Below are 20,061 nucleotides of genomic sequence, written 5' to 3' on the forward strand. Positions count from 1 at the left end.
GGGGCGGCAGCCCCCCAACTTTAACTCCTGACACGATCAGCTAACAGTTAGTCAAGCAATAATAAGTAATAAACTGTACAAAAACGTGCCGAAATTATTTGAAAAAAACTACGTTTTCTAAAGAGTTAAAGAGGCTGAGTTACAAGGTCGAACCTTAAAACGTACAGGGATTAGGAGGCGCAGTTGGGGGGCTGCCGCCCCCAAACCCCCCGATTTCGCAGCCTTTAAATAAAAAAAAATTTCTTTAAACTGAAAGTAAGGAGCGACATTAAAACTTAAAACGAACAGAAATTATTCCGTATATGAAAGAAGCTGTGCCCTCCTCAACGCCTCGCTCTTTACGCTAAAGTTTGACTTTCTCACAACTCTTTTTTTAAACAATAAAAACTTTAGCGTAAAGAGCGAGGCGTTGAGGAGGGCACAGCCTCTTTCATATACGGAATAATTTCTGTTCGTTTTAAGTTTTAATGTCGCTCCTTACTTTCAGTTTAAAGAAATTTTTTTTTATTTAAAGGCTGCGAAAGCGGGGGGTTTGGGGGGCGGTAGCCCCCCAACTGTGCCTCCTAATCCCTGTACGTTTTAAGGTTCGACCTTGTAACTCAGCCTCTTTAACTCTTTAGAAAACGTAGTTTTTTTCAAATAATGTGATAGTAGAACGCTTTATTCTGTGTTTATTATTTTGACTTTAAAACCAACTCAGATACCCACTTTGCTATAGATCAATTTAAGGAATTTTTCCAAAAAACAAGTTTGCAAAGGAAAAATAAAGAACTACATTAAACGAAAGATGAGAAGAAATAAAGTCAAAGTTAAGAAGAACAGAAATAAAGTCAAGCTTAAGACAAACATAAATCACTATCAATAAATAAAACCCGAAACGAGCAAAAATTACAATAAATGAACTATTCAACCTTAAAACAAACAGAAATTACCTCGAATAAGAGTAGGGCTAACGCCCCCTGTGCCTTCTTAAGATGAGAACGTCATTTGCGCTTTACTGAAAACAATTTTTATTTCGAGCCGTGTGTTTTTATTTGTGTTAATCAACAGAAAGAATAAAATTACCATAATAACCAAGACGACTGCGAACAACAAATTAATGTAGCTTGAGAGTTTAGTATCTATTTACCTTCATTCCTGAGAGTCTTACCAATTTTGAATTTATTAATTTTATTAAAGATAAAAATTTTAAGATGCAATTTTGTTCTAAGTTTGTTTTAATTTTGTGGTCAAAAACGTTTAAAAGTCGTTATTTCTGTTCGTTTTGTATCCAAGAGATTAATTATGCTTTCATGTTTGACCCAGATCATCTTAAAATAGAAGGGAGGGAGATGGTCATTAGAATTGCGGAAAGTTACAGTTCAAACTGTTTTGATTGTTTGACCATCAAGAAGATTTACGTCAAAATTGCCATATTCTCGTGTCTTGAGTTTTACATCTTATATGGTGGTGGTGTGTGTACCAATGAATGTGTGGTAAAGGATTTATTTGAGGTGTTATAAGTAATGATACATGTACAAGTACATGCTAAAAACAAAAGAGTAGATGGCCATAGTGTGTAAACACCGAAGTTTCATAACAAAAAATAATGTAAAAATCCCTTATGGACTTCGGCCAGGTTTTTTTTTTTTTTTTTTTTTTTTTTTTTGTAAATTAATAAAAATCTTGTCATAAATTGAAATAAGGATAAGAAGTTATGAGAATTTGTATGGCAACGATGAAAGCAAAAAAGGTCATCAGGAACACATTCGCTTTCACAAAAGCCATTTTTGTTTAATCGTCTAGCTCATGTCTATATCTAAATTCTTAAAAAATCATGAGGGGTGAAGAATTGAATAAAATATTAAGTTTTCCCTGTATTTGTCAATTTTCTTTGTTTTTTGTTTTTACGTGGTTCAATTAAGTAGAGAATTTTAAAATTACTTGAGTCAGACTTAACCTAGGACTTGACAGAAAACGGTGGTTTTGTTCAGTGAAAATGGTCAAGCTATGCCACTATTTATTTATTTTTTCTTTGTTAGTCCGGTTATATTTATCTTTTGGTGCATGATATATTTTATTTGATGGTAGACAGCCTTTGCTTCAAGCTTAGCTCTGTCTGGATATATATGTTATTGTGAATGTCCGAAATCTGGTTAATGTCGACATTCACCGGTGAATGTCCAAAATTCCTTTTTCTCTGCTTAGATTCAATTTGCTTTGTGAATTAGCTTTTTCAGTCTCATGAAAGATTTGATGGTTTAAATTTAGGTTAGTTTAGGTTATAAATGTCAGAAATTGTTTAAAAACCTAACCGGTCACTAACAAACCTTGCATAAAACTGAAAAAGTTGACTGGCAACGCAGACTAAATCCAAGGAGAAAAAGAAGTATTTCAGATATTCACCCGTGAATGTCGACATTCACCAATTTCGAACATTCACGGTAACATACTTTTTTTTTTATTTCATTGTTCGTTATTGTTGAATATTCTTTCTTTCTTTATTTTTCATTAGTAATTCCATTATTCGTTATTTTACATATTGGTTATCATTTAATTTTATTTCATCTTCGTTTTATTAAGGAAATCATCCTATTAGTTCTTCTAAAAGAAACACTGTTAAAAAAAAGGGTAGTACTGTTCGACAATCGACACTAGTCGATATCTTGATAGCTGCCCCCCTCAATAGTTAGGCCAAATATACCCCTAGGCTTCAGACAAAACTACAATAAATAAAAATTCATGGTAATAAAATTTTAGTTTATTTTATACAGAAAGTTTCTTTTAATCAGGTTTTCATGTCTTCTTCAATTTTTCTATGTTTTTAAATTGATTTTAAATAATATATATATATATATATATATATATATATATATATATATATATATATATATATATATATATATATATATATATATATATATATATATATATTTATATATGTATATGTATATATTTATACTATTTCTCTCATTATTTCACAATGATATGATGTTATAGACCGGTTTAAGATTAAAAGGCCCGTTTATTAGCAGATGCAATGGTTCAAGCTATGAAAAATCAAAGAATATAAGAAAGATTTGTTTTCAAGTAAGGTGGGGTCAAATGGGTGGTGTGTTTCAGTAACGGGTTAGAATCGTTATGGTACAAATAAAAAGATTGTGGGAAATTTTACAGATAAGGGAAGGGGGACGAGTCCTTGAAATTGTTGAATTGTGCTGGGTGACTTGAATTTTGGATGTCCAAGTGAAATTTTATTTTATGTTATGGAAAAGTCCAAGTGAATTTGATTAGTGTCACAACCTAGCTTTATACTAAGGGTTCTTTCACACTATACCGTAAAACCTTTCCCACTGGTGGAATTTAAGACGTTGTTATGTAGTTAAGGGGCAAATTTTGTCCGTAACGCAAGCATTTGTTAGATAGGCTCGAGTTCTACCTAGATTTGTACGCTATCGAAGCGTACGTTACGCTGTGGGAAAGATCAATATAGCAGCAATTAAAAGGAATTTCCACACCAGTAATTCCTAAATTTTGAAAGCAAATTAGTAAATATTTTTTTAGAAAGCATTCCTTGCTTGATCGGAAACTCCATCCCTATTCTATGTTTTTAGTTTTTGAATTTGCTTACGACGATTGTGATGATTTTAGACGGTAATTATGATGATTTAATGGATTTTTACGTCAGCCTAGTGTTAAAAGACTTGTTTAAGTGCGAAAGATTATTTTTGACCACAGTCTATAGAATTAGCAGTATGATCATACCCTATCTCACCCATTATAAAAACCCGGACCAAGGTGCGAGTGCTCCAGAGAACGTTTTTGCAGATATAAACATAAGCGGCGTTAGATCTTTTCACGGGTAGACAAGTCAGATTTCTCTTGGACACGAAACAAGTGGAAACCCGCTATTACGAATAATGCACTTTATAACCATTTCTCATTGATTGACGGAAACAGACTAACCCGCTAATGTAGAAATAAGTGGGAGGAGCTTTTTGTTCGTACCGAGAATGAAGACCAGAAATGATCTGCGATAAACTTACTGGATAATTCTATAAACTTTGTTTTTGACATACCGTAGCTTAACCGCTTGAAATATAAAATCGTGTAAATAGTGTGAATGCTACCTAACTGTAATTCATTTTCTTTCTTTTACTTTTAGGGTGTTGCCTCGCTTGTTGTTGCACCCTTGTTGGCTGGAAGCACAGTTTCCATCCCTGGTGCACAGTAGATTTCTACGGATTTCCTAGTGACTAAACGAATTTATTTTCAGTGAAGTTGAAATCTTAGAAATTTATTAGCTGTACTTTTTTACATCTTATTTTGAAGATTTGTATATCTGTCTACTGATTTTTAAGTAATTTGTGTTTAGGCTGTGACATTGGTTGTGAATTTTGTATTCATTTTTGAAATTTGTACATACCTTTTCTAAGGTACACTCGTTTTATATAATCTATTTTGTAGTTTTTTCGCTCCCTAAATGAACGTTTGAATACCTCTTTTCAAGGCTGTGAATCTAGTAATTGTGAAGTTTGGCTTGTTGATCTAGCTATATATGTTTAATAGTTTTGTCAATAAACTTTTATGTGATGTACTTGTGTTTCCAATAAATTATTTAGCACCTCTACGAAAGATCTTATATATCTAAAGTGGGCATGAAATCATTAAGAAGCTTTAAGCAAGATTTTTTTTTTTTTTTTTTTATGAACACGGGGGATGTTATTATTTTGCCAATTATCGTCATCTTTTTGCTGGCGCGAATTTTGTCGCTGCTTTTATCAAGAATGAGTCAAATTACTAACAGTGTGCGGCAAAATTAACCGGAAATTCGAAAGAAGAACATGAAATCTCAATGAAATTTTACATGGCCATTAAATTGGCTTTTCTTCCAGAAATGTACGTGGCGATCCTTATTTTAAAAAAAAGAAAGACGGGTGAATTGTACACAAACACAGACAATTAAGTGTAGAGTCATGAAAATTAAAACGTCTCAGGGTGGGAGTAGGGAAGACATAAGTCTGAGGGTCCAGAAAAGCTTAGAGGCCACACACAAAAAGTATACCCCTAGCAACAAGTTGATTCCATTTGATTTTTTATTTGACAGTCGGTTTTATTTGAACATAATTTCCTACATTTATAGACCTTTTCCCTATAAAACTGTTTTCCAAGTCCTTCATCCATCACGTACAAGGTTTTTGGCCAGTAACTTACCATTTGTAGCTTTCTGCTTAAATCTAAAGAAAAATACTCCCAGGTTACATGTTAGGACTAAAGGAGGGGTTGAGGTGTGTAAACCCATTTGTTGTAGTTCAATTGAACCCTGCTTCAAATTCTTTGCTCCTTCCTTTCTCCATAGCTCCCTCTCATAATGAATTATTAGTAACATTTTTGTTTGTTGAGCAGACGGAAAATATCTGCTCAACGTAAATTGAGATTTACCACTCTCGTCAGACCTTTTATTCCCGAAGATTGAAAACAGTGCCACTTCCCTGCATGACACCAAGCTTAATATACTTTTTCTTCGAATTCCCTGTATTATAAATGAAATATTTTATTGTCCATTATGAAGGTAAGTGGGTTAAATAGAAAAAAGAAAAAAAGATGCCTGCAATAACACAAAAAATGAACTAACACCCAATCATTGCCTGGAAAAATATACGAGACTGATTCAGCCTTTCGAAAAATCTCTCACGGCTACTTTCAGCTGCTGCCAAGGGTTCAGCCAAACCGTAAGCATATAATTATTAAGTATGTCGTTAAGCGTAAGCATATCTATGCTTTATTATTAAGCATAGGACCAAGACATCTTGCTTCTGGGACTGTTTGAAGTTGCCTATTAGCATAAGTAAATGCGATTTTGTCCTTAAATCTCTCAAATTATCACAGCTTCTCTTGTTTTTGGGTTTATCTGAAGTTTTTTGGGAACCATATATTTATCTTCTAAGCTTAGTAGATGTTACAAATTATCTGCTGATTTCACGACAATTGCTAAACTATCCATAAATAAATGAGTGAATAAGCTCCTTTGCCAAGTAAACCCTGGGGTATATATTTTTTCTTCAAAAAAAACCTTCAATTTTTTTTTTACAGATTAAAAAACAAATGTTTCTGAGGTAGCGCATTCCTCCGGTTCAATTAGTCCAGTAAATCTACGGAAAAACCGTTAATCTGGGACAAAATTGCAATTAAAATGATCTTTGCACCATTTTGTAGAAAAAAAAAATTCTGTACTACATACTTAAATTCCCCAAGAATCCCCTTGGCGGAACAGGGTGAAAAAGGGGGGGAAAGGTGAAAATCCAGGGGGAAACCCGAAAATATACGACCGGTAGTTTTTGATGCTGATAATGGTATTCCTGATTCTCTTGGGTCCAAGAAGATCGAATATGCGTTTTTTAAATTGTTGTATAATAATTGGTTCCCCCACTTACAAGGGGAAAAGAGGGGGAAAATAAAGATCATGTACAGCAGTCTGCAAGATTTGTTTTCTGGGGTTTCTCAGTGCGAGAAGAATGAATATGTTACTTTAATTGCTCTGTCATTAGCCTTATCTCCCGTTTTCCAGTTATAAGGGAAAAAGAGGGATAGATCAAGATATCCTCTTAAGGAAAAAGATAGTCAGACGGCTCTACAAGTTTGGAGAGAAGACAAAGGTCTATCAACTCTGCTTTTAAACCCTCTAACACCGTTTTAACGAAAGTTCAATATCATATTTCCTGGTGCTTCTCCTTTCCTGTTTGCTGGAGATTCACTAATAGAGCATTTATACATAGTGGAAATCCGAGCGGATTGTGAAAACCGGTCGGAAAATCGGCTCGGTTTTCACAATCCGCTCGGATTTTCGCTATGTGTGAATGCGCCATAAGTCTAAGTGCAAACACATGTTGCCACCTAGTGAAAGCTTTAACATAACTATTGGGCACATTTCCTGATTATAAAGGTAAGACAGTTTTGTTTTTATAATTATCAATAAGAACTTCCGGAAGAAAGTGAAGGTTCAAAGCAAGAAAAGGGAAGGATTGTGGGAAGAGAGTTCCAAAAACAGAGACAAAGCCAGTAAGGGGTTTTTCCTTTACCTAATTTTGCAGGGGCATGAGGTGAAAAAAAGACACTGCTTTCGGTAGATGATACTAAGATCCTTCGTCATTAAGACGATGATTTGCATTTTACCATGAGATGGCTAATGTTCTAACACCTGAGCCACATTATAGTCACAATTGTGGCTGCTAAACCCAATGTCTTGGATGCAAATACAACGTCTGACTAGTGACCTAGTTTTTGAAACTCGCGCTAACCCATCCCTTCAAGGCTTTCTCTAAAGCGGCCCTCACATACAGGTCGCAAAGTACTTTAAGGCCACTTTACGACCAGTCGTAAGGTTTAAAGCGCATCCCACACTGATCTAAAGATGTCGATAAGGTTGTAAAGTGAATTAAAACTTCAGTGAAAATTTGGAGCTTTCCTTATAGCTCAAGCCGTTTTTAAATATTTTATGTTGTGAGGCAGAGCAGAAATAAAAGGAAATAATGTGTGTTACTTGGAAAGTGCGATGCTTCATATTTAAGACGCTGGCTGTATAGTTCCTAAATTCTATTGTTACGTGTGAACGAGCGGTAAAACTTACGTACAACTTAAGGTACTTTGCTTCCTCACTTTACGTCATATGTCTGAGCGCCGCTTAATTGGTAAAAATTCTTAACTGCGCCTCCTGGCTTGAGGTTGATTGGAGGTGTCAAACTCACAAATCTTATGGACAAATTCGATTTGTGGGTTGTTTTCGTGTCAGAAACAGGGCTTAGGTTTAGCCACAAGTGTGACTACAATGTGGCCCGTACAAAAATCTCCCCTTTCTGGCTTAATAAATTTTTGTTTGCAGTTTTCATATGCTACCCTATTCATGTAGGAAGAAGATGAACGTTGTCAGCTATGTAGCCGCAGCATCTGTACTGGTGGTGAAAGTGTCAGAATCATAAAAAAAGAAGCTCTTCGGATCAACGAGGCCAATATGCAACGGGGTGAACAGATAACAGTTGAAGACGATGAAATGGTACACAGCCAGTGCACAAAAGACTATTGTCGTCTGACGTCCATAAATTGGCTCGTACAACGAGAGAATGACAATTCTAGTGATACTGAAGTTTCTCTAAACAAGTCCACTAGATCTAGTCAAGACGCATACGAGGTGAAGTCAAACATATATTTTGCAATACCAAGCTAGTCCTTTCGTTTGAGACGAAAAAAAAAAAAAAAAAAAATGAGGAGTGCCAAAAAGTGACCACAATTGAAGTGAAAAAAATCTATTCTTCAGCGCTGTGATTCTAGGAAAAATGACGATTGAGCTAATTGTTTCCGCGGCAGTATGAAATCTATAAGCTCGGATTTGCATGTAGCTGATGCAGTGTATCATAAGATATGCTGCTCTAACTTCAAAACCCTAAGAGAGATTCCAAAGCGGTACTCTAGTGCAACTGATCCGGTGAACGCTGCTGGAAGGCCACAGGAGAGTACAAATCGATATGTATTCATTAAAGCTGTTAGCTATTTCGAAGAACTCGACGACGAACAGTTTACACTGAAAGATATATCAGAAAAGATAAGGCTTTTTCTTGGACCAGACCTGTCGCCGTACATCACAAAGCATATAAAATGACTCCTTAATGAAACCTACTGCGACCGCATTGTTTTAACTGACACAGGCCGACAGACTGGTGTTGTGACTTTCCGAAAAAAAGCACATGAGATCCTTCGTGATTTTTACAGAACTCCACAGCCGAGTGAAGAAGACCAGCTGAAGTTCATGATAGAGACAGTGGCCAAAGTAATCAGGAATGACATTAAGTTAGTGCAATGTACAGACTCTGACTACCCGAGCCTGAGCAGTATAGAAGAAAAGGAAAAAGTTATTAATTTCTTACCACAATCTCTGAGGCTCTTTCTTTCACTGCAATCACGGGATCAGACAAGGACCTACTCGTAGGTTCAATCGGTCAAGCAATAATGCAGGCTTGCCGTCCCCGATCTTTGCTCGCTCCTTTACAAGTATACCTTGGAGTCCAGCAACACCACCAATCTGGTTCACGTTTTCTCATCGACCAGCTGAATAGGGTAAGTTTTTCTACTTCTTACTCTGAAGTGCTTTGATTCGAGCGTTTTGTCGCTGTTATCATGGTACAGAATTTCCAGGGATGACTCCTGAAACTTTCATCCAGTTCATTGGCGACAATGTCGATCACGACATTTGTGTATTATCAACGGAAAAGGTACTTTCCTTGGGAAGGCATGCTAGCTGCTGCCACAAAAAGGCTACCCAAATTTCCAATCATAATCCCAAGAGCAGCTGTAAGCCTTGAAGTACTTCAGCAGGTTGGACAAGTGCCTTTCTTCTTCTACAACAGAAGCCAACAGGAGAACAGTCTGGTGTACAAACCCATCCCGACCATCACCTTCAACAAGATCGATGGCATTGACCTACTAAGGCATGCAAGTTGGATACATGACACGAAACGGATTGGATGGAGTGGATTTATGCAAGCAATTCACCATGGGTCACACAAAGGTGTTTTGCCGATTGATTTTCTGCCTAAGATCGACTATAATCCCTCCGATCTTTCTTGTGTATACACGACCTTACGTTTTATCTCCGATAAAGCACGACAGTACGGAATGGTATCAGTTGTAACTTTCGACCAACCTTTGAACATGAAAGAGGTGAACATCCTCAATACTGAGCCTGCTGATAGTACTCTCAAGGCAGCAGTTCCAATGATCGGTTGTCTCCATTGCCGTGACAGGTTTGATACTAAATTCTTGCTGGCAACGCGGTTCTTGGTTGTGACACAACGTCCCGTATATTTGGGATAGCAAAGCAGGCTGTCCTACAATTCCCGAAAAGCCATGAAAATTTAGGAATAACTGTGAATTATTCCTTAATCAACGCTCTACGAAGAAAAAAGTCCCGCAAGCGGTAGAAAATTTGTTGCTGTGTATCTACAAGGCTAAGAAAGGGGAGGGTCTAAGTAAAGCTGGGTACAGGGGGTTTCTTAAAAAACTGAACAACTCAAAGACATCAACTTTTGTGAGCCCAGAGAGACTTCCACCAACTCCATCGGTTGCAAAATTTCATTCTTATAGAGTCTTCTATCAGGTAATGGAATGGCGTAATAGTGCGTCAGAAATCGACCCAAAAGACTGGGGTTGGTGATTGCGTGACGGATACCTCACTCCGATCATGACAGACATCGGACCTGCTCCGCCTCATCTGCTAAATGTGATTCGTTGCAGCTGCACGCGTTCTAACAGTGACAGTTCACGCTGTAGTAGCCGAAAAATGGATTGCCTTGCACACTTGCTTGCCAAGACTGCCAAGGCATTGCGAGTTTTTATAGATATTTTTGTTAATAACGATGAAGAAGACGATGTTTAGTACAAATCCTTTATCGTTTCCTTTTTAGTTCAATTAAAACCGTAATTATCTTTTGCTGTGATTACCAAAGTTACCTGATTTGTTTTATTTTTTACAATTAGTTTTGTCTTATCTTTCTATTATATAGTCGAAGTAAATCTGCCCGAGTACACCGAAGGCCAGATGCATTGTCTCCCCTACGGTTAAAACACTGCGGAAAAGTAAGATACGAATTTACTACCCTGTTTATTTTAAATCGTCGAGTCAAAAAACCTTGGGGGGAACATTTTGACCAGCCATATCGCACAACACTCGAGGATACTGTTTTCCCCCATCCCCCTCCCCTGCTAACGGGGGAAATTGGAAATTAAACTAAGTCAGCGAAAAAACAACATAACTTTCGCGCAGAAAAAGAGCAGACGTGACGTTCGAGCGCACAATAAATCTGCCCCTGAATTTTTTTAATTTTCCCCCTTTTCCCCTGTTTTTTACCCTGGTTTTGAAAATTCGTTACCCCTCACTTTTACCATATTATCAGTCAAAGAATAGATAAATGGTATTAGCTTAACAAAAAAGATTGGCAGACCCGAAGAATTCAGATTTTATAGCAAATCAAGTCTACCAACTGAATCAAAAGCCTTAAGAATATCAGGAAAGGTATTCTAGGAGTCCTTGCATGTTTCGAGAGGCAATAGTTTCTTTTTTTTATTGCACTTGTCCTATTCTACCAGAAAATATTTTCGTCGGTCTTGTTTATTATTTTAATTTTGCTATGAAATTTTTGAACTTTTATTTTGAATTTTTTCTTATTTCTTTTCGTCACCTGTTCCTGCTTCATTGCTGATCTCTACATTACGTCATCATCATCAAAATTCGCTCTAACATTTCTAGTTTGTTGGGATCGTTGGGACTTACCACTCACAACACTGGCGAAATCTATTTGTCCAGTCATTTTCGGCTAAGCTCTGAGAGCTATTACCCGTGATAACACTACCATAACTTTGTTCATATATTTGTCCATGAATGGAACACGTCAAACAGTCTCTATATATTGTTCACGTGTTAACAGATGGTATGCAGAAAGCAGCAAAAGATTTTAATTAAAGGGATCTGATTTCGGTAAGAATTTCTAGAAAGCTTAGTCTTTGCCCCATTTATGCATGGATTCTTAAGTCTAAACTAATTTTCAGTATTTACTTTATTGAGCCAATTTCAGCTTATTTCAGACCCGATTTACATGACAAATTTATCAGAGGAGTTCATAAACCTTGCAAATTCATTCCAAAAGTCACATGCATATTATCAGAAAATTGCCAAAAGAATGCAATAATTGCATTTCTCACCAAAAAATCATTATTGCATGCAAAAAATCGTATCCATTTGAACCCAGGGCAAAAAGTATAAACTGAGCTCATTTCAATCAAGGATTTCGACTAGTAGCACACATTGAAGGCGCTGGAAATTCACCCTAGATTAAATTTTTTTTGGTATTTTCATTTAAAAAATTTAAAACAACAAAATTGTCCCTCCCTTGATATTGAAAATACGATTCATTCCACCCCCCCTATATTGTCGAAAATTGGTAACCTTACGTTTGTCTTTTAACTCCTTTAACTAACTCCTTTAATTAACTAACTCCTCGTAAGTGGTTTGAAACAAACACAAATATTTTTCATCAATATAAAAATAAAGAAATTCGGTCCTTTACAACTATTCCTCTCAATTGCGGCTGGGAATAGACATTAAAATACATCTGAAATTTTCTATCGAAAGGAAATACAAGAAAAATTTCTTTCTCTTCTTTTAATTACCAGATAAACGATTAATATTGAATACAAAATAAACGTAAAACAGAGGCCTTCAGACATTGCTTAAGGAAAAAAAAGTCACACTTCCACAGAAGTCTTAATCATGAGACTTCTAAAATTGGTTAGAGATTTTCATATACGCCCTTCATCTCAAGATGCTTGAAATTTTTAAGATGATATTCCATATCTGCTGAAGTCACAGAGCAAAAGTTGCAGATCTGGCACTCAAGTGGCTTCCTGATAGAAAAAGAATAACAATGTTAAAAACGATATATAATTTTATACATCGCTAAAAAAGAAAAAAATAGGATAGATTTCAATGTACATAGGATAGGATAGATTTAATAAATTAAGTAAATGGATAGATCGTTACAATCAATGGACGAAAAATAGGATTACAAATGCTCATTATTTTATTCAGCAGCGTATATATGCTGCTGTGAATGCCCGAAATCTGATTAATGTCGACATTCAGCGGTGAATGTCCGAAATTCCTTTTCCTTTTAGTTTCAACTAGCATTGCGGATCAGCTTTTCAGTCTTCTGTAAACTTTGATGGTAAAAGTTGGGTTAGGTTGGGTTAAATTAGGATATAAATCTCAGAAATGGGCTAAAAGCCTAATTAACCTATCCCGTCATCATCAAACCAATTTCAGTTTATACCTTGCATAAAACTGAAAAGTTGAGTTGCAACGCTGACCAAATCCAAGGAGAAAAAAAGGATTTCGAACATTCACCGGTGAATGTCGACCTTCACCAATTTCAGATATTCACGGTATTATATATACTTCGAAGAGAAAAAGATTCGCAGATGTGCCCAGCCTGACACTTTATTCATATTAATCTTTTGTTGAGTAGGATGGATAAAGAGGATCCTCCGAAAGTCCAAAACATAAATAGAGGACTAAATACTTGAAAACACAAAAGCCCATGAAATGAAAAAAAATCCTTGTTTGGTTTTCTAATTCACCTTAATAGATTTGTTTACGTTAATAGTCGCTTAAATGGAATTTCCAAATGACTTGCAGCAAGGGGTTCTGAAGAGCGTAAATTCTATTCAAATGATGGAGATCGTTGTGGATAAAAATTGTAATTGGGACAATTACCACTTAACTTTTTCTTTCAGTGTCACTTTAATTTTTTCTTTTTTTTTTTGGTCCTTAACAAGTTCTCTTCTAGGATCTTTATTGTTATTGATGTTTGTGTTATGTTTTTATTCGAATAATAAATTAAATAATAAATTGAAATTGAAAACTAAGTCATGTCAGATTGACGGTGGAAGTCCTAGAGGGATGGGCGAGGGGTTAGGATTAGATGAAACTTTGTGGATGCACACGATTGAAGAAATTAAATAATTGTGAGATTGAGGATGATGATGACGACTAAGACATAGTCCATTCTGTCATTATTATCTTTATCATCAGGGTTAACATTATCACCATCCGGCTGTGATAAAAGTACGACATATGCCATTTTAGTAGAAAATGAGTTATGTATGTGTTGTGGGTAGACTCAGCACGAGGAATCGACTGGTCGTCAGAATTGTCCTATCTTGTACCGTTACGAAGATAAAAAAAAAGAGACATACGCCATTTTTGACAAAAGAAGATTATCTCATGGAGCCATAATGGCATTTGTCTTCTTTTGTTGTCAAGGAAAAAGAAGACAAACGCTAAAAATAGATTAATTCCGAATTCAATCAGTATACTTTTGACAGAAGAGACGAACAGAAATTATTCTGAGACGAACAGAAATTATAATTTCTGTTCATCTGAAAACGAACAGAAATTATTCCGTATATGAAAGGGGCTGTGCCCTCCTCAACGCCTCGCTCTTTACGCTAAAGTTTGACTTTCTCACAACTCTTTTTTTAAACAATAAAAACTTTAGCGTAAAGAGCGAGACGTTAAGGAGGGCACAGCCCCTTTCATATACGGAATAATTTCTGTTCGTTTTAAGATTTAATGTCACTCCTTACTTTCAGTTTAAAAAACTTTTTTTTAAGGCTGCGAAAGCGGGGGGTTTGGGGGACGGCAGCCCCCCAACTGTGCCTCCTAATCCCTGTACGTTTTAAGGTTCGACCTTGTAACTCAGCCTCTTTAACTCTTTAGAAAACTTAGTTTTTTTTAAATAATATATATATATATATATAGCTATATATATATATATATATATATATATATATATATATATATATATATATATATAATATATATATATTCTGTTTCGTCTTTGAAAAAATAGCACTTTGTGGCAGCTGCTATTTCAACAAAACAAGTCCAGTATTATTTTAATTTTGAAACAAGGGATTGCCGTTGTCGAATTACGTTTTTACGAATAGGGAGCAAACCTTTCCTTTGAGAAGCTAATTACTCATTAGGAGCTACTTCATTCTCCACTCTGTCAAACTTGTTATCAACCTGATGAAAAAATTCATCGTAATAGAATTAAATGTCCATCTGCCACAGAGAATCCAGTACTTAGACTGATATAGCCTTCCCTAGTTGAAATAAAAATGGGATTAGTTATTGACTTGCATAACGAACATCGCTCCTCAGTGTTTCAGGGGCATCATCTACATCCATCTACACCACTAACCTTTTGTAAGTGAATAAATCAAAATATATACATGATACTGCAGTAGATTATAAAAAGGAAATGAAATAAATGAAAAAAATACCTATACATTATCATGTATAGTGTATATAGAATAATATACACTATACATTATAATGATAAAAACATATATATATATACATGATACTGTATTCTATTATAAAACAAGATATAAAAGTAAATGGAATTAAAAGCTACAATTAAAACGGAATTACCTAGAATTTAATGTTCCTTGTTCAATCGCTAGAGTAAGATCATTTACATGTTTCAATTTTGCTTCTGCATTTTCGAATTTGACAAGGTCCACTCCATCGTGCATTGCATAAATTTCAGTGAAAGATCTTGAAATTGAAGCCAAAAGGACATCATCACTTTCTATCATGCACCAACGTCCCCTATTCGGACTCGGCTCAAGTACAATCGGTTTTCGATGTCTAACAAGACAGTTTTCCTGTGCTGCACTCGTATTAATATTATTTGATGACCTCTTCCTAAAAGATGATAATAACACTAGCAACGGCAAATCAGATTTACGCCGTTTGGGCAACGTGAAGCGTTAATGCAATATTTGGTTAGCTTCGGTGACAGAAGTCTTACAAAAAAAAAAAAAAAAAAAAAAAAAAAAAAAAAAAAAAAACACTTCAGTATAGTTTCTTCTTCATTGATTAAACGATTAAGTTGTCCACCTCTTGGAGCTTTTAAAATAGTATGTCCCAAGGTTTCTTAAAAATAAAAAAAAGAAGATGCCAGGCTCGTGTTGCTGTTAAAACCAACTTTACTTTCCGTTCCTGGCCCCAAATGTTGCTATTTTAAAATGCAGTAGGTACATAAGATGATTCTGTATTACTTTGCCCCGTAACATAACCCCAACCTATGTTCTTATTCCTAATACAGCAGTATGTACAACTATGTACAGACTTTAGCAGTAAGGCAGAATATCTATTATTTGTTTCCAATGTATCTGACGGTAAGAACAACTTGATTATGTCTACCACCTAGTTATAGCACCATTTTTTTTTTTTTGTTTAAATAATTACAAAACTACACCGTTGCGTTTTATTTGTAATCGCTGCGTAATCACCAGCATCATGACAACATTTCCTATCCTGCAATATGTCAGAAACGAATAATAGGTTGACAAAAGGGAACTACTCCTTACACTGAAAATGAACATATTTTACAATTCTTGTTTACAAGTCACTAACCAGGAATAAAAGAGACCCCAATGCAACGATAATTTGAAGACTGATTGGGCTGTAAAATTCGACAGTTTAAAATTCCTTGATTGTTTTATTCATTAACAAGTCCCAGTATTTTACAGTGGAAGGTGTATGAGGCTCAGAAGTGTTATATACCTCTGAAATAAATTTTTTGTTTTCCTGTTAGCCCAAATTAATTTCACCATACGTTTCATGTGAATCAACGTTGCGAACAAGGTACAATTGTATCGTTGCTGGTGCAATTAAGAAATCCCTGTGCAATGCGTTAAAGTTTGAAATTTCTTGGTATAATGCGGTACAAATAGTAATTTTTTGATACAATACAAATTTTCCGGTTAATTTAGGATTTAAATGTTCCTTTCTGACTCGGATATCTGTTCAAGTTTTAGTTTATCCAAAAATTTTTTTTTATGACGGCAAATTTTTAACATCGACAACGCTGATGCGGATCTGTCCCTTTTGTGCAAAATTCGGAGAAAGAAGACGTAAAAAAATTATCACTCTTTTGTCCCATTGACCCAATCTACTTGGCTCTTAAATTCCACGCCAATCAGTGAGAAAGGGCTACATTTTGTGTCTCTGATCACTTAGGTTGAAAATAATTCGTGTACGGTTTAATTTCAAACAAGGTTCAGTATACCTACTTTCCTGCTAAAAATTTTACAGGGAGATGTGACAGGAATTTTTAGGGCCGATGATCCCATTTGATCCTATTTAAAGGGTCGACAAACCCATACACGTTGAAAATCTCTGCACTTTTTTCTTTATTTAAATTAGATACAACATCCCGAAATTTTTACGAAAAAATCTAGGTTGTGAGGGGCAGGGAGAGGGGGGGGGGCAACTGGCGATTTTGGTTCCCCAATTACATTCATAAAAAATCCTTGTATGATTTCAGTTCAAACAAGATCCAATATATCTACCTTTCTGGTAAAACATCGAAAATGTGAAAAGCTTTTTAATGGGTCCACGGACCACAGAAAAATATTAAGGTGAGATCAGAGAAGCAAAGCAGAAAAAAGGCCGTAATGTAAACCATCACCACTTTCCCGAGTGTAGAAAATTAACCACTATTCTATCATAATCTCAGTATGAGCATAAAAAAAGTACTTGAATGATATACACCCTACTGCTCAAGAAGTGAAGTTAGGTTAATCCTAATAAAATAAACCTAAGTAGGATAAAAACATAATACTTCTAACAAATTTGGACTATATATTTATAGTCCAAATGGGGGTGGGGGTAAAGTATAGCGGTATTGCATGCAAAATGTGTTAGCTACAATCATTCTGATATTATTAAGTAAGAATGGTTTTTGACTTCAAACTGTCCAAATATTTTACCCCCCCCCTAATGTGCAAATACATAGCCCAAATGATATATTTCCCATCCATTCTGTCACTTCTCTTTGTCTTTTCTCACTCTAAGTTGAAAGTAACTAGCGAAAGAAACCGGTTTACAGTGCGTCAATGCATGAACAACTTGAGCGGTAGGGCGTATATGATATAAGTACCAAAAAAAAGGAAGGAAAAAGCTGATAAGATCCAGCTAAAAGAAACAAATTATACAGAAGACATACCCTCCAAATAAACAATCATGAATATTGGAATGGATTTCAAAAAGAGTGGCCCGATCATTGCCCAACATTCCAAACTGTCCGTCTGTGCTGTCCAGAGCAGCGTTCATAAGTTGTCGCAAACGGTCAATCTGAAATAAATTGATGCTAAACATACTATAAAAACAGCCTCTGAACCGTTGGCAAATACCGGTATCAATCTTCCCCTCGTAAATTAGAAATAAAAAATACTAGCAGTATTTATTCAAATAAAACTGGTATTTCTCCAAAGAAAAGATTGATTAATGAATATATTGGATGTATGAACATAGTGTTACGAAATAGACTCCGAAGCGTTGGTTAATAATGGCAATAGCCTCTTGCTGATTAATTGATAATTGAACGAATGAACGAATTTTTTCTGGTGCCCTCATTGCTTTTTTTCTGTTTTTCACTCTTTTTTTTAATAAACTCTTCAACTTGGTCAATTATTGACGCCCTTGTCACATTGCCCCCCTCCCCTGAGATTTTTTGAGGAGAAAATTCTTGCAAATTACTACAACAGAAAAATTATTACAATACACTAGAATTATGTGCAATACAATAAAGCAGTGAAAGATCTTAGATTATGCAAAAAATTTCCCTCAAGCTTTCTCAGAAGAAACTTAATTATTCGGAAGATATTCTTTCCCAGACGTTGACGATATATACAAAACGTAAAATTCCATGCAGTGTCATAATTTTGGACAAACAATCGAGTTGCAAGCGGGAATTCCTTTAGGAAGACCATATATAATTTTTACCTCTCTAATAATACTAAATATCAAAGCTCTTGAATTTAATTCTGTCAACACTAAATAATCTCTGCTCTTACGTTCACTAGGATATCTTATCTGTTATAATAAGACAATCCTGTTTCAACAGGAAAATGTACTGTTTCTTGCATGAAATTAACGGAATGTATATTTTAACAAAATGACCATATGTTTTGATCGTCAATACTTACGAGCACGGGAGAAGACGAGGGGAGGGAGTCTTCTAATAATGAGTTGTAAAGTTGTTTTTCCCCAAAAAATTTTGTCGAAAGCCAGACTGTCCTGGCTTAAAAAAAAAGAAAAAAAAAGAAAAAGACATAACTCGTGGCGAAATCTGATATCAGACAAAAAAAGTTCTACTGGGATCCCGTATTTTAGTTCTTGTGCAAAACAAACAGGAGGGTGTCACGCAACGTGTCTAAAAGCTATCCCAAAGCGGGCTAATAACTACTCGATTGGATAACATGGTACGTCATTCATTTTGTAACATATAAATGTCTTTTTTCTCCTCTATATAAATTACTTCCAGGAGTGTCTCAAAGGTACTGACGTTTCAAAGCTTTAAGTCTGATTGAAAAAATACTTCGGCTTTGTAGTAATAAATTTACGATTCCAGAAGTTGGTATTAATAACTAGTGAATTTTGAACGTTGTTAAGATTGGTCCATTCAATTTGCTCTTCTTCTGATTGGTCAGCACCACCTGGTCCGCGAAAACAGGCGACTTTTTTTCATTTCGGTATTTCAAGTTCAGTTCATAGTAAGCTTCAATTGGAAGTGCGTTTAAGTTTAGGTCTGTGCGACAATCTGGTAAATAAAAGCGAGCTATTTCCCTTATACCACTGTGGGTTAATTCTTAATACAATTTAGAGTTCTTAGTACACGCTGAAGTGCGGTATTGACATTTACCAATCTTAGTAGCTAGTTGCTCCACACACCTTTATTTTCTAATCTTTAAATTAAACCAGTTTTCGTTATTTTTAGCCCATCATAATGATGGTAAGACAGTGGTTAATCAGTTGAATCCCCCACCTTGAAATTGAAAAAAAATATATAAATATGCACACATTTGCTATTTAACCTAAATGCTCATTTCCACGCGACAACAAAGCTTTATGAGCCCTGGGTTCGCTAATAAAATTTGGCCCGGCTGACATAAGTTTTCAAGGTTCTGTTGTGCTCGCAAGGTATCAGCCAACCATGTTCATAAGAAAACAACCCTGACAACTTAGCGATAATGCTGGATTTTGCTTTTAGCCTACTTAAATTGTGACTAAGAAAATATCAACACTTGAATGATTCTAAAACTAAAAATAGGTCTTCTAAAATTCTATTCTGCAATGAATAACAGACAAGAGCAAAGAAGGGAAAAATAAACATGATTAAAGCAACATTTCATTGAACTAAAGAAATTATTTTCTTACATAAGACATTCTGAGAAAAGACAAACAGAAAACAAACTGTAAATAAATCCTTATAGATTGCTGTTCACTTGATTTAAAAAAAAATACAAATTCAAAACAAGAGAAACTCTCTTTTTAAAGGAGTGGGAGTCAAAAACTGAATGACATCTCTAAAAAGAAATGGGGCGATCATTCCGCAGATGAAAATACATCAATTGGCTCTCATTAAAACAGTTCTGAGCAAAAACAAAAACAAAACAAAA

At 35.3% G+C, this 20,061-nt stretch overlaps 2 protein-coding genes across 3 annotated transcripts in view; one reads left to right on the forward strand and one right to left on the reverse strand.

Annotated features, from left to right (window-relative positions):
- The window catches only part of LOC148955643 (uncharacterized), a 33,983-nt gene extending 29,407 nt beyond the window's left edge, over nucleotides 1-4,576 (forward strand). For both annotated transcript variants that reach the window (XM_089108288.1, XM_089108289.1), the window contains exon 8: nucleotides 4,145-4,576. In XM_089108288.1, coding sequence (XP_088964414.1) covers nucleotides 4,145-4,213 — 69 coding nt within the window. In that variant the 3' untranslated portion in view covers nucleotides 4,214-4,576. The remainder of the gene's footprint in view (nucleotides 1-4,144) is intronic.
- A 7,602-nt stretch (nucleotides 4,577-12,178) lies between these two features.
- The window catches only part of spn-E (tudor domain containing 9 protein spindle E), a 191,656-nt gene continuing 183,773 nt past the window's right edge, over nucleotides 12,179-20,061 (reverse strand). The window contains exons 24-26 of the mRNA XM_089103288.1: nucleotides 17,607-17,734; nucleotides 15,023-15,298; nucleotides 12,179-12,429 (exon numbers count right to left, since the gene is read on the reverse strand). Coding sequence (XP_088959414.1) covers nucleotides 12,315-12,429; nucleotides 15,023-15,298; nucleotides 17,607-17,734 — 519 coding nt within the window. The 3' untranslated portion in view covers nucleotides 12,179-12,314. The remainder of the gene's footprint in view (nucleotides 12,430-15,022; nucleotides 15,299-17,606; nucleotides 17,735-20,061) is intronic.

The sequence above is a fragment of the Artemia sp. Qi Xiang Cuo genome, chromosome 2 (genome assembly GCF_049724085.1).
Source record: "Artemia sp. Qi Xiang Cuo chromosome 2, ASM4972408v1, whole genome shotgun sequence".
Taxonomy (NCBI): Eukaryota; Metazoa; Arthropoda; class Branchiopoda; order Anostraca; family Artemiidae; genus Artemia; species Artemia sp. Qi Xiang Cuo.